Source organism: Haliotis rufescens, unplaced genomic scaffold (genome assembly GCF_023055435.1).
Source record: "Haliotis rufescens isolate VD_foot unplaced genomic scaffold, xgHalRufe1.0.p SCAF_4, whole genome shotgun sequence".
Lineage (NCBI taxonomy): Eukaryota > Metazoa > Mollusca > Gastropoda > Lepetellida > Haliotidae > Haliotis > Haliotis rufescens.
This window is the reverse complement of record NW_025964112.1, coordinates 45,490,955-45,503,352: the sequence shown is the minus strand read 5'-3', so window position 1 is coordinate 45,503,352 and position 12,398 is coordinate 45,490,955. Positions and strand designations below refer to the sequence as shown.

At 40.6% G+C, this 12,398-nt stretch overlaps 1 protein-coding gene and 1 non-coding gene across 2 annotated transcripts in view; one reads left to right on the top strand and one right to left on the bottom strand.

Moving 5' to 3' along the window:
• The window catches only part of LOC124152157 (neurexin-4-like), a 29,091-nt gene extending 21,093 nt beyond the window's left edge, over positions 1-7,998 (top strand). Inside the window, exons 18-25 of the mRNA XM_046524950.2 lie at positions 529-651; positions 965-1,084; positions 1,933-2,118; positions 3,738-3,877; positions 4,884-4,980; positions 5,400-5,522; positions 5,914-6,066; positions 6,373-7,998. Of these exons, the coding sequence (XP_046380906.1) occupies positions 529-651; positions 965-1,084; positions 1,933-2,118; positions 3,738-3,877; positions 4,884-4,980; positions 5,400-5,522; positions 5,914-6,066; positions 6,373-6,563 (1,133 nt within the window). The 3' untranslated portion in view covers positions 6,564-7,998. The remainder of the gene's footprint in view (positions 1-528; positions 652-964; positions 1,085-1,932; positions 2,119-3,737; positions 3,878-4,883; positions 4,981-5,399; positions 5,523-5,913; positions 6,067-6,372) is intronic.
• A 4,327-nt stretch (positions 7,999-12,325) lies between these two features.
• Positions 12,326-12,398, bottom strand: Trnar-ccg. Its single transcript has one exon. It is a non-coding gene; the product is annotated as a tRNA-Arg (tRNA).

Genomic DNA, 12,398 nt, shown 5'->3' with positions numbered 1-12,398 from the left:
CTCCCATCTCCTCTCTCTCCTCCATGCCATCTACCCACCCTCCTTCTCCCCCTTCCTCTCTCCCCTCCACCACTCCCCTGTCTCCCCTCCCACCCACCATTCAACCCTCCCTCAACCCTGACTCTCCCATCCCCTCCCTCTCCCTCTCGCCTCCATGCCATCCACCCACCCTCCTTCTCCCCTTTCCTCTCTCCCCTCCACCACTCTCCCGTCTCCCCTCCCACCCACCATCCAACCCTCCCACACCCTCAACCCTCCCTCTCCCCAACCCTCCCACACCCTCAACCCTCCCTCTCCACAACCCTCCCACACTCTCAATCCCTCCTCTCCCATCTCCCTTTCTTTCCCTCTCTCTCTCCCCCTCTCTCTCTCCCCTCCACAACCCCACCCACACACTCCCTTGCTTTCTCCCTGCCCCCTCCACCCACCTAATCACTGGATTGTCTGTTTGTGACTTTGAGTCGGGTGTTATACAACCATCACACAAACAGTATCTCAGACAATTTGAGATGTCATGTAATATTTCAGGTGCTGCTGTTGACTTCAATGACGGGTTCGTAGGATGTATGCGGGGCCTGCGAGTGAACGGTCAGCTCCTAGACATGAAGGGCAAGGTCGAAAGAGGGGATGTCACCTATGGAGTAGCCGTTGGTCAGTATTCGGAAACATAACACTTTCCGCTTTTTGTTAATATGCTCTAATAAAGTGACTCTATTACCTTTGCTAAATAATTCTTGAAATTCTTCCAAGGAGATTTTATCTATCCAGATATATTATCATGTTTCCCTTCATGGCCATTGGTGATGTGTGAGAGCAGCGATCCACTGTCACAGCTTTGTCAGTGTAGCTTCTTCTGTACGTCGTCTCTTTTGTGTAAATGTTGAATATATAGTGAGCAGCGTTGTGCACGTTATGATGGAAACAAGGCGCAAAATAAATTGCAAGTTGTTCCCCTTTTTTCCAGGCTGCGTGGGCAAGTGTTCCAGCAACCCCTGTTTCAACGGGGGCACGTGCCGGGAGGGGTACTCGGGCTACACATGTGACTGCTCCTACACCCCCTTCCGAGGCTGGATGTGCGGCAGAGGTAGGTCGGGTTCCAGGCTTGTCTGCAAGATGGTGTACTCTCTACCAACATATGGTGTACTCTCTGTACCATCAACACTGGCTTTTTAGTATTGCAGAATTTACTGAACTTAGTGAATTACTCATGATAAGTGCCTGGGCACTAAGGAAATTGACCAAGGGGTTACTTTTTAAAGCCATACGCAACGAGTTAGAGAGGGTTCAAACTCTCAGTTATATCATCAAGACTAAAAAGATTTTGATTATAGTTAAAATGCAATTATATCATAGGATCATAGGTTTTGGATCATCATACATTTTCAGAAGGCAATGTTTATCGCAATTACTCGTTCTATAATGAGTAGTGTGGCATCACTCAGACACAGTTAAATCCACAGATGATGGCATGTTTTTAAGATAAAGTTATCTTTTATGAGTGAATGAGATGTTTTACAGTTAACATGGCGATATAAACCCTTATACACTGCTGTGTTTTCCCTAAGAAATTCTGTAAGCAGAGGAAAATACAGAAACTAGACAGTCATGTATATCTTCAGACTTTTTACAGGACACTTATAAGGATTACTTACAGATTGGTGTACAAGTTTGTGATTTATCGGAACAGGGCCCCTTATTATAATATAGACAATGCAGGTGGCCAAATTGATCGGGTTGCTCGGTGACTGGTTGATTGCGTGTCATCACACAGCAATACCATGGATCAATGCTAGCAATATCGATCACTGGATTGTCTGTCCAGCCTCGATTACTTAGAGACCGCTGTCACATAGCCGGAATATTGCTGAGTGCGGTGTTAAACAACAAATCACTGGTCAAGATAAGCTGTTGATTTAAATGATGTTCTTACAGAGGTGGGAGTCAACATGCAAACCAACTTCATGGTCCGATACACCTTCGATGAGGATCAGGGTCTCTCGGCCTCGGACTTCCAGTACGCTCGGATAGGATTCTCCACCAAGAACAAGCAGGGCATCCTCATGCAGATGAGGAACGAACCCAACACGGAGTACATCTCCGTGGAAATGAACAACAATGGTACGTGTTTTCTTTGAGGAGAGGGGAGGTCAGGTAGCCTAGTAGTTAAAGCGCTGCTCGTCACGCCTAAGACCCGGGTTCAATCCCGACATACGTACAATGTGTGAAGCCCATTTCTGGTGTCCCCCGCCGTGATATTGCTGGAATATTGCTAAAAGCGGCGTAAAACCATACTCAATCACTCACTCTTTGAGGAGAGCTAGGGATTGCTAGATTGATGGTTCTCAATTCGCTATCATACACTACTCAACTTTTGATAAGGATATTCTGAGTGTCCAGTGATTTCTGGAAGACGTCATACAAATAGCTTTTAATTTTGACTTGGAACTCATCATTTTCAATGTCATTCCAAGATAGACAAAAATGATTTAATGTAACATTCCCTCAAGCTGTTGATGCATCTCAGTTTCCCTTTCAAAAGTTGTGTAGCATATGTCACTATCACTATGATGTTTTTGTGAAAATGGTGATTGGATGATTGGATGGGATGACCATTCAGAGTAATTTTAGTTTCGGGATTAGTTGAGGCCTTGCAGCCCATGGATTCAAGGTCATCATAGACTTCTACTAATAGGCTTCCAGACCAGGATCACATGGTATCAATATGTGGCTATAGAAGTCCCTTCTTGTACACTGAAGCTGAGGGACATTTTTGTTGATGAATATGGCCACCTAGAATGTCAGACTATCAAATCAAAGGTTCATCATGGATTTTGTACATGTATCTGTTGATGAGAATGTATGTTTAATGTCAGCCATTGCAAAAATCTGTTTGATAGCATTCTTTCATTTCGCACAAACTCCAACAATGTGAGACACAGAACTTTAGCATTACTTTAACATTATTCCGGTTGTAGACACAGGCTATAGTTATTGAGGAGCAGTGTAGGATAACATTATGATTTGGTTACCTTAGTTTTTTCATTGTTTAAAATTAATTTGTAAGGTGAATTACGGGTAGAACAATCTTGTTACTAGAGCCTTGGCTATTCCTTGTCAATTCATCAAACTCAAGGGCAGAGCCAGCATTTTTAAATAGGAGGGGTCCAAAATATCAAAATCCTCCCTCAAAAGCGGGGAGGGGATGGGGTGAAATTGTCTATAACATACTAGGCTAAACAAAAAAATAGTCTTAGTTCTCAGGCACCGCACGATCATAAAGTTCACTGCACGTTTCGTTTTATTTCCATATTTAAAAAAAATAAATTTTAAATTCTTAAATATTCAGAGTCCAATGGTAGTCAAATACTGTATTGCAGTAATTTACTCATCGAGGAATACATTTATGTTGGGAGTCCCTTTCCCAGGTTGATTCTATTTGGTTACACGACTGTCTATTTGGTTACATATTAGTTTGTACAACTAAGAAAAGAAAAAAAACACCACCTGCCCGCACTATAGTTTCAAATTTGTCTGAGAACCAATTCTTTTATTTTTTAAAGCCCTACATTTGGTTTTCAAACGGGGAGGGGTGGGTCTGGACCATCTGGATCCGCCTATGAAAACTGCAGAATGGTGACCTTAACATACTTTCCTTCCCTCAATTGTAGCAATGCCCAACAATATCTAAATCTAGCCATGTCGCTGTCTTTGTTTACAATACATGTTCCTGTTTGCAGGTGGAGTGAAGGTGGCCCTGGACGTGGGTTTCCAGAGGGAAGAGGTGAACACCCCCAACATTGGAATAGACTTCACCAATGGCCAGCAGCACGAGGTGGTTGTCAGGAGAAGCAACAAGGGCAGGACTATATATGTCCAGGTAAGCTCACAGGTAGCCAGTGCTCAGCCACCATGGGGGCCCAGTTGACTCAGGCCAGACAAAAAAACCTGTGCAGAGTTTTCTCCCTTGGGTTTCCCAGGATGCAATGATCATGGGTTTGATTCTCAGTTCACAATGATTATGGCCGTGATGAGTTGATTCTATCTCTGGAATCAACATAGTCAAGTGGTTTCTTTGATTTTGACCATGTTATGGTTGAATCATAATTTCTCTATAACTTTGCAAAATGACCTATAATTATGTGCGTAAGTTTACTTGTTTAAAATGCAAGTTCCCAGTGAATTCCTGGCTTCGAATCAACTGTAAGAACAGTAGCGTGATGTCATCATTAAGGTTTTTTCCCATTAAATCAGAACATTTGAGAAGCTGGTGGTTCAGTTTCTATTCAGGGTTTTACGTGACGCAGAAATGTGCATCCAGTACACACACATATTTAGAATGGAAGTAGAATAGATATACAGTAAACTACGGTTATAACAAACTCAAATGGACCACTGATTATAGTTCGCTATAACAGTAGTTCGTTATGAGCATATATACAACATCTATACAGCAAGTGGCAGGGGCCAAAAATTAAGTTTGTAATATCCGTTAGTTCGTTATAAGCGTGTTCGTTATTAAACGTATTTTACTGTATATTGCGTCCAGACGCACAATAATATTCAGAGTACCAAATTCTTGACAAGAAATATAAAGTTACTGTATGTAAACTAATTATTACATCTTACAGTACAGTACAGTACAGTACATTACACCATTTCATTACTTTACAGGACCCTTGAAATTAGTAATTGGCGCTCTCTTGGCCCCTAGATTAGAAGGTCAATGTAAAACCCTGATCTATTTTTAGTTATTTTTAAATAATATATGAATTATATTTTGCGTCACAAATGTGAAATAATTCAGGTGAGGTACAGGTCCTTATGTCTGTGTATGTTGACATTTTGTACTTGAGTATAAGTACAGTATGGTTTACCCACTGTAGGTTGATGACTACCCTCCAGTTGAGGAGACATTTGACGTCTCCGAGTCCAGCGACACCATCTTGGACAACCCCAAATATCTTTTCATCGGCAGCAACGGTAAGACTTTGATGGGACTTCATGTTTAAATTTAGTCAGATTAATAAAATTAAGACATGGATATTGTCTCTTAATGTCGAAAGACAGTCGGTGAATCACAGCTAAAATGACTTAAGGGTCAATTATTATTAGGGGAGGAGTGGAATTTGTCTCAAGACTGCTGCCCCCACCCCACTCCTCCCACTCACCCCACTCGCCCCACTCACCCCACTACCCCATTTTATATTTAATAATGTTCAAATTTATCATTTTTTAGCTGTCTCATTACTGCTTGACCTACCCCCATTCCTTTCTTAATCTCACTGCACTCCCCACCCCAACCCCAACCCCCTTATGATATATGACCAGTCCCTAATATTTTGACATTTGATATAAAAAAGCAAGAACATTTTGACACACAATAACATTTGATGTTTCAGATACTGCCAACTCAGCCAAGGGGTTTGAAGGGTGTATCTTCCGCATGCAAGTGGACAACATCTTCCCCTTGAAGAGAGCTTTCCAGGACCCCCGACCTGCCTTTATCAGCCTCATCCCTGAGGGTAAGGAGAACAGACACATGCAGGCTGTGTGTTGGTAGTTTACCTTGTACACAGCATAGGTCTTGTGTTTGGGGAAGTACACAGGGTATGTCTTGTGTTTTGATAGTACTCGGGGTAGGTCTTGCATTTGGGGAAGTACACAGGGTATGCTTGCATTTGGGGAAGTTCACAGGGTATGCTTGCATTTGGAGGAGTACACAGGGTATGCTTGCATTTGGGGAAGTACACAGCGTAGGTCTTGCATTTGGATAGTGCACAGGGTATGTCTTGCATTTGGATAGTGCACAGGGTACAGGTTGCATTTGGATAGTGCACAGGGAATCTGTGAACAAATACATACACTTTCATCAAAAGATACTGTATTTCACCATGTGGCATATTTTCATTTCAGGCAAAGTGAGAGAAGATATGTGTGGATTTGAAGAATACACACAGGCCCCCGATCCCATCGAGACACGTCCCCGTGGCGGCGATGTCATCAACGTCACATATCCATACTTCCCTGATGAGGGTCTTACGACAAATGAAAGAATCATCTTAGGAGGTACATACAGGAGTTGTTACATAAGTTGTACGCCTTCGTACAGTTTTGTATGCACCACGTTCTTCCATCACCTTTTTATCAAAAATTAGAAACAGTTTTCTGACGAATCTGTATTGTGTTTGACAAGCATTGTTTGAGTAAGACATACACATGCTGTTTTTTTTATCTATACCTGCTCAGTTGCCAAGGTTCGTCCCCAAGTCTGAAGAAACTGTCAGAAAAAGTTCACACATTGAAATTAGATATTTCCCAATTCATTCTGTGAAAGAGAAACAACATAAATAATAATCGTCTTCTGTGTTTCAGTTGTGCTGGCTCTCATCTTCGTCCTCATCATCATCTTCATCGTTGTCCTCGCGAAGCTGCGATGTAGTGGCGGCGACTACGACACCAAGGAAGCCAAGGGGGCCGAGTACGCTGATAACCCCGACACTGCCGTTGTTTATAACCAGACTGGGCTTCCAGATATAGCCAAGAAACAGGAATGGTTTATCTGAGGGGCTCATTTTATATTAAGTGTGAATGGTGTGGACTTTTAAAATAGATCAGACCTTTTTTAATTCTATGACTTTAATATCTCTGTTGGGGGCGGTCGGGTAGCCTAGTGGTTAAAGCGTTCGCTCGTCACACCGAAGACCCGGGTTCGATTCCCGACATGGGTACAATGTGTGAAGCCCATTTCTGGTGTTCCCCGCCGTGATATTGCTGAAATATTGCTGAAAGCGACGTAAAACCATACTCACTCACTCACTCACTTACTAATATCTTTGTTGATATGACTAGTATGAAGATTTAATGGTAAATGATTTGAGAGAAAGATCTGTTTATATGTAGTGTTATGCTACTACTTTGGTTTTATCAGTAATGAGTTGTAATTTATCATATGTGAAAAGGTGTTAACCAGCATTACATGCAATAAAGCTCGCCTTACCCCGAACTATACAATAGTTCACCCAAAGACACTATCACGATTACCATCTGTCTGAGTATTGGATCAAGTATGCCAAATCCATTTGTCTTTGTAAAGTGTTAAGTATGCCTTATTCTTCTTGATAAAATGTGAATTCAATATACCGTAAATTATGAAATAGAGGCCCTGGTCTCTGCCTTTTAGTCCTTTGGCCAATAATCAAACTTCTATTCAGTTGGATTTCAGGTGTTTTTGTTTTAGTATGAATCATATATTAGTCTGGAATTAGAACATTATAATGGCAGTTGATCTACATGAGTCTTTGTATTCCACAACAATATCAGAAACTAGAATCCCTTCTAAAATACACCTGCCATTGTCCAATGATGACATTGCTTGTGTATTGAACATATGCAATGACCAGTGTCATTTCTGCATTCCATACACTCAAAAGATTTTAGTTTTTAATTTTTAGATAATAAACATGAATCATTCTAGTATAACTGTTCAGATTTTATAAGGTTTTTTATATTTCATATCTGTACATAGTGTAAATATATTTACATAATTCCATACATAATCATTTTCAGGTTAAGTTTACATTTGTAATATAAATATCATTCCATATTTTTATACATTAATGTCACTGTAGCAATAATGGCAGAGATAGTCTTAATCTGAGGTGCCAAGATGCTTGAGAAAATGAATGGAATACGGAATGTAGGTGCTTCACACTCATCATCATATATTCACTTTGTTTCTTTAAGTTTTTATTTTCATTATTTTAAGAAACCTTAGTAGTCGTATAAGGCAAAAAAAATATGTTTATGAAAAAATTATGAACTTCAAATTGATCTTCTGAAATATCCCTTATTTAATTGAAGAACTTGTCAGTTGGTTATTTGTGAATAGTATATTACCTGTCTGTGTATGTCCTGTTAAACCGTGCCGAACATTCTCTGATCATTGATGTATATACGAACATGCTCAACATAATTTGTAATAAAATTATAGTCATGTGATATTTTGCTTGATTTTGTTTCCAATTTTGAGAAAGTGACTCACAGTGTTTATTGTCACAGCCACACTAACGTAGATGTGGTGTCTCCTTGAGCAAGTGACTTCGGAATGTGCCTCTGTTCACTCAGAAGTGAATGGGTACCCGGTAGGATGAGATGGTGATGTTCACCTTGCACCTCACAGGTAGCTTGGGTTGTACACTCCCAAGGGAGATGAGAATTAAAAATTGAGTGCACACTGATCCATTATGGGTAATAATAATGCAGCGCTTCGAGCATTGGCATTATGGTAGTAGTAGCAACGGTAGCAGCAGCATCAACAGCAGCAACTAGCATCACCAGAAAAGTGTATGCCAGAGATATGACAGCAAAGGCTTACATGCATGTTAAAGCAAGGGGCGAGATCACTGTCTGACACTTATGTTGCCCATGTAAGAGACAATATACTGGCGTTAACAAGTATACTGTTTGCGCCCTGTTGGTCCATATTTTGTCTTTTAAGACAATAACACTCTTTCCCAGTTAGCAAATATTAACTGACTACATCCGGCAGCAAAACCTCACAAGAATGCAATGGTCAGCCAGGAGTCAAGGGTGGTGTTGTACAAAGCGATCTTAGCGCTTAGGTGATCATAACTCCCATACCTCAACATACACTCTCGACAAACATAGGGCTAAAGTTGTTTCGTACAACAGCACCCTTGACGTGTGCATGCGGACGTCAAAGGCCATCCGGTCAGCTGAAATAGGATAGGCGCTGCAAGAGGAGTGGTCATGACATTGGGATATTATTTCGGACCATGCCACGCCCTATACAAGACTGTTTGACCAATCGTTGGGTTCTTACCCATTTTTTATCAAGTCTTCTCAAAGTAACTTTTCTTGACTACACACCTCTTTGTTGGCATAGAACTCATTCCTCGTGCATCACGCAAGGGCGACTCACGCAGTATAAATGCAGACAACAAAGAGTTCTTGTTTATTTTTCAAATATTTTCCACAACAGAATATTTTGTGTATAAGTGTTTAAGTAAGGATGTTTTTTTAAGTAAGGGAATATCCTCGTAACTCTCCATTCCTTAAAAAAATGATGGGCATCGACCCCTGTGGGGCCTCTGCTCTATTATTTTTAAGGAATGGAGAGTTACTCGGACATTCCCCTCTACATAATGTCCAAGTAATGACACCCGTTGAAGTGGAACTCTTCATCGATATTCTTAAATAGCATATGTTTGGAAAAATATGTTGGAGTTGCTTATCTCTTCAAAAACTTTGAACACGTCTTCCAAACAGGCAACACAATCTACACGTAACACTCAGAGCATTTCAATGATACAAAGTCTCCTAGTTCTTAAATCTGACTCAGCCTGGTTCCCCGGGTATGCTGCGCTGGCGCTACAGTCAAGCGCTAGCGCAGCATACCCAGGAAACCAGGTTGGTAATTGTCCCTGTACAGCTCCCTATTTTGTGCTTTGTGCTTGAACCACACTACGTTGTGCTTTGTTTTGGTTTGTTCAACGCCACACTCGGCAATATTCCAGCGGCGTGACGCCGGTCTATAAATAACCGAGTCTGGACCTGACAATCCAGTGACTGACATCGTGAGCATCGATCTACGCAATTGGGATACGATGACATGCAATCAGCTATGTCACCAATCCTGACCAACCAATCCATATAGTAGAGTCTTGCGACAAGCATAGTTTACTGGGGACCTTTATTCTTACCTGAAAGCCCCACGAGTACCACGTTATGTAGTGCACTAAACAATGATGAACGTACTGTATTCTGATTCTTCCTCAGCAAGGCAGGGCTTAATCAACATTATACTCATCCTTTATAATGAATAAAGTAAAGATCTTTTTTATGTTGAATTTCCATGGGCAAATGCTAACGTAGGACTGTATGGAAATGAGAATGATAAATTGGCAAAAGCTGCATTAGACTTTGATGACATAATATCACCTTCTCCTGCACAATGTCATTCGTACAACAAAGTGACAACAGCTAAGGGCATCATTCTTGAAAGGACACCATCTCTATGGCATCGAGCCTTTTATTAATAAATTACAAATATCTAAAACAAATCAGGGAGAAGATGTTCTCTTACCCAGACTTCGCCTTGGGCATCGTGGTCTTGGTGTATATCTCAATATTATTAATAAAGATATTTCTGCAAATTGTACAGTTTGTAAGCTGGGATTTTATCGAAAAAAATAAATTGTCCCGATAATTCTTTAAAATATAATTATGCTTAAGACTGTTGAAAAGAAAAGTAGTTCTCTGCCACAAAAAATAATAATTTCCATATTTCCACACCACTCAGGGGTATGATCAAAACGCTATTATTACCCCGTCACTGGGTCAATGTGCACTCAAGAATCATTCTCAGCTTCATGGGGAGTATACAACCCAAGCTGCCTGATATCTGGTTTTATAGCTGTAGCTGAATAAATATCTAATCTCGGTACAATATCCCAGGGCCCCCAGGAACTCCAAATGCCAGGTCCCTTAGTGTGTCGCGATATCCGCCCACTCATGCGTTCGTCGTTTAATAGCAATGGTCCATGACCATGTGTGTCAAAGACGATGACACTTTTAAACTTGAAAGATACTACATTTACAATAAACATGCAGTTGCTATCGAATATGTAATGCAATCTAATTAAAATCAGATCTTAGTATCGCTGTCGCCAAATACGTTAGCGGAAGCAAGAATTAGGTTTGATTTTAACGAGTTGATATAAAATGCTTCTAAAATGCTGAAATTATACCAATGTGCGTTGGTTACTAATTTAATTTTAACACTCATTTATACCAAAAAACTTTAAATACATGCATTTGGTGTGAAGGCAAGAGATCCAAAGGATTGTCAGTTCTGAGATCTCGTTACTTTAAAGTTCCATACCTTAGTTCTCAGTGTGGCACAATTTCGACATGCCTGTGTGATCTGGTGATTGACTATTGAGATGTTATTCCGAATTTAAAAATGAAACCTGGTGGATCTAGCTCTTTTGGCTAAGGCTGTTATGCCTGGAATTCCCTGCCTTATAAGTACATGCATCTTTCCTACAAACATTTAAACTTTAACTTTTTAAAACATATCTGTTCGGACATGCACTATATCATGCCAGAAACCTATGATTGTGGGTTCGAATCCAGGTTCGGCCAGATAATGTTTCTAAGTTTGTCAGCACCAAACCCGTGCTCGTGGGTTTCACCAAAGAGGTAACCATCTGAGACCTGCAACACATCATGTTTGCTTCTAAATGATGAATCAATTATATTAAGATCATAACTGACGTGGGACAAGTGGGGAGTCGTCATATATGATGGCAAGATAAGGAACGTTGGTGGCGGAGAGTCGTTCGATGGGTGACCGTATTCGGCAAACCTGATTCCTGAGAGTTTCTACAGCTTCGGCCCTGCGCAGAAACAGGTTTGCATGTAGTACGTGTCAGTCGAAATATGCCTCTGTTCACCTAGCAGTGAATGGGCAATCGGTAGGATAAGATGGTAATGTGACCGTAAGAGCTATCATAAGGCAACTTGGGTTGAATACTCCCCAGGGAGTTGAGAATGAAATGCGTGTGCACACTAATCCACTGACCGGGTTATACTGTCGCGCTCTGAGCATGATTTAATAGATAGATTTGGCTCCTTATTTATATACACATTGTTATTGTTGATATAAATTTGCTTCATGTATGTCGCGGGTTTAACCTAATGAACCCAAGTGGACTGTGTACAATACATTTATCAACGTTGTTTTATTTTGAATAATTCGTGTAAAGTCACATCCAGTGATTATGTTGTTCGTCCGAACCCCTGCTTCATAATTTATGAACGGTCTCTGTCTATCCAAGAAAAGAAATTACATAAAAACACACCACATCGTGTGAAACCTATATATCTATTCACGATTATTTCATTGCAAACCGAGTCAATAAGTTTACGAGTCACACATCTTCTGCATAGGCGAGTTCTAGACTCTTTTTTTTGTGACATACATACACACACACACACACACACACACACACACACACACACACACACACACATTGTTCATTTTAAACACCGCAAATCCGACCAACAAACAAACAACTGTGGCCTAATGTTTGTTTAAAAAAAACGACTTCTGCGATTATGTTGTAGTTATTCACAGCCATAGGCTGATAATTTGGTTGCAGCAATTATATAATCAATTCCAAAACTTATTTTTTTGTAAAAAAAAGTCAAAACGACTTCCTGTCGTGTTAATTTGTTATATTGAATGTATCATTCGTGAATAATGTTTAACTAAGTTGTAAAAATAAAAATGAAAAAGGTTCGACCTTGATGGGACTCGAACCCACAATCTTCGGCTCCGGAGGCCGACGCCTTATCCATTAGGCCACAAGGTC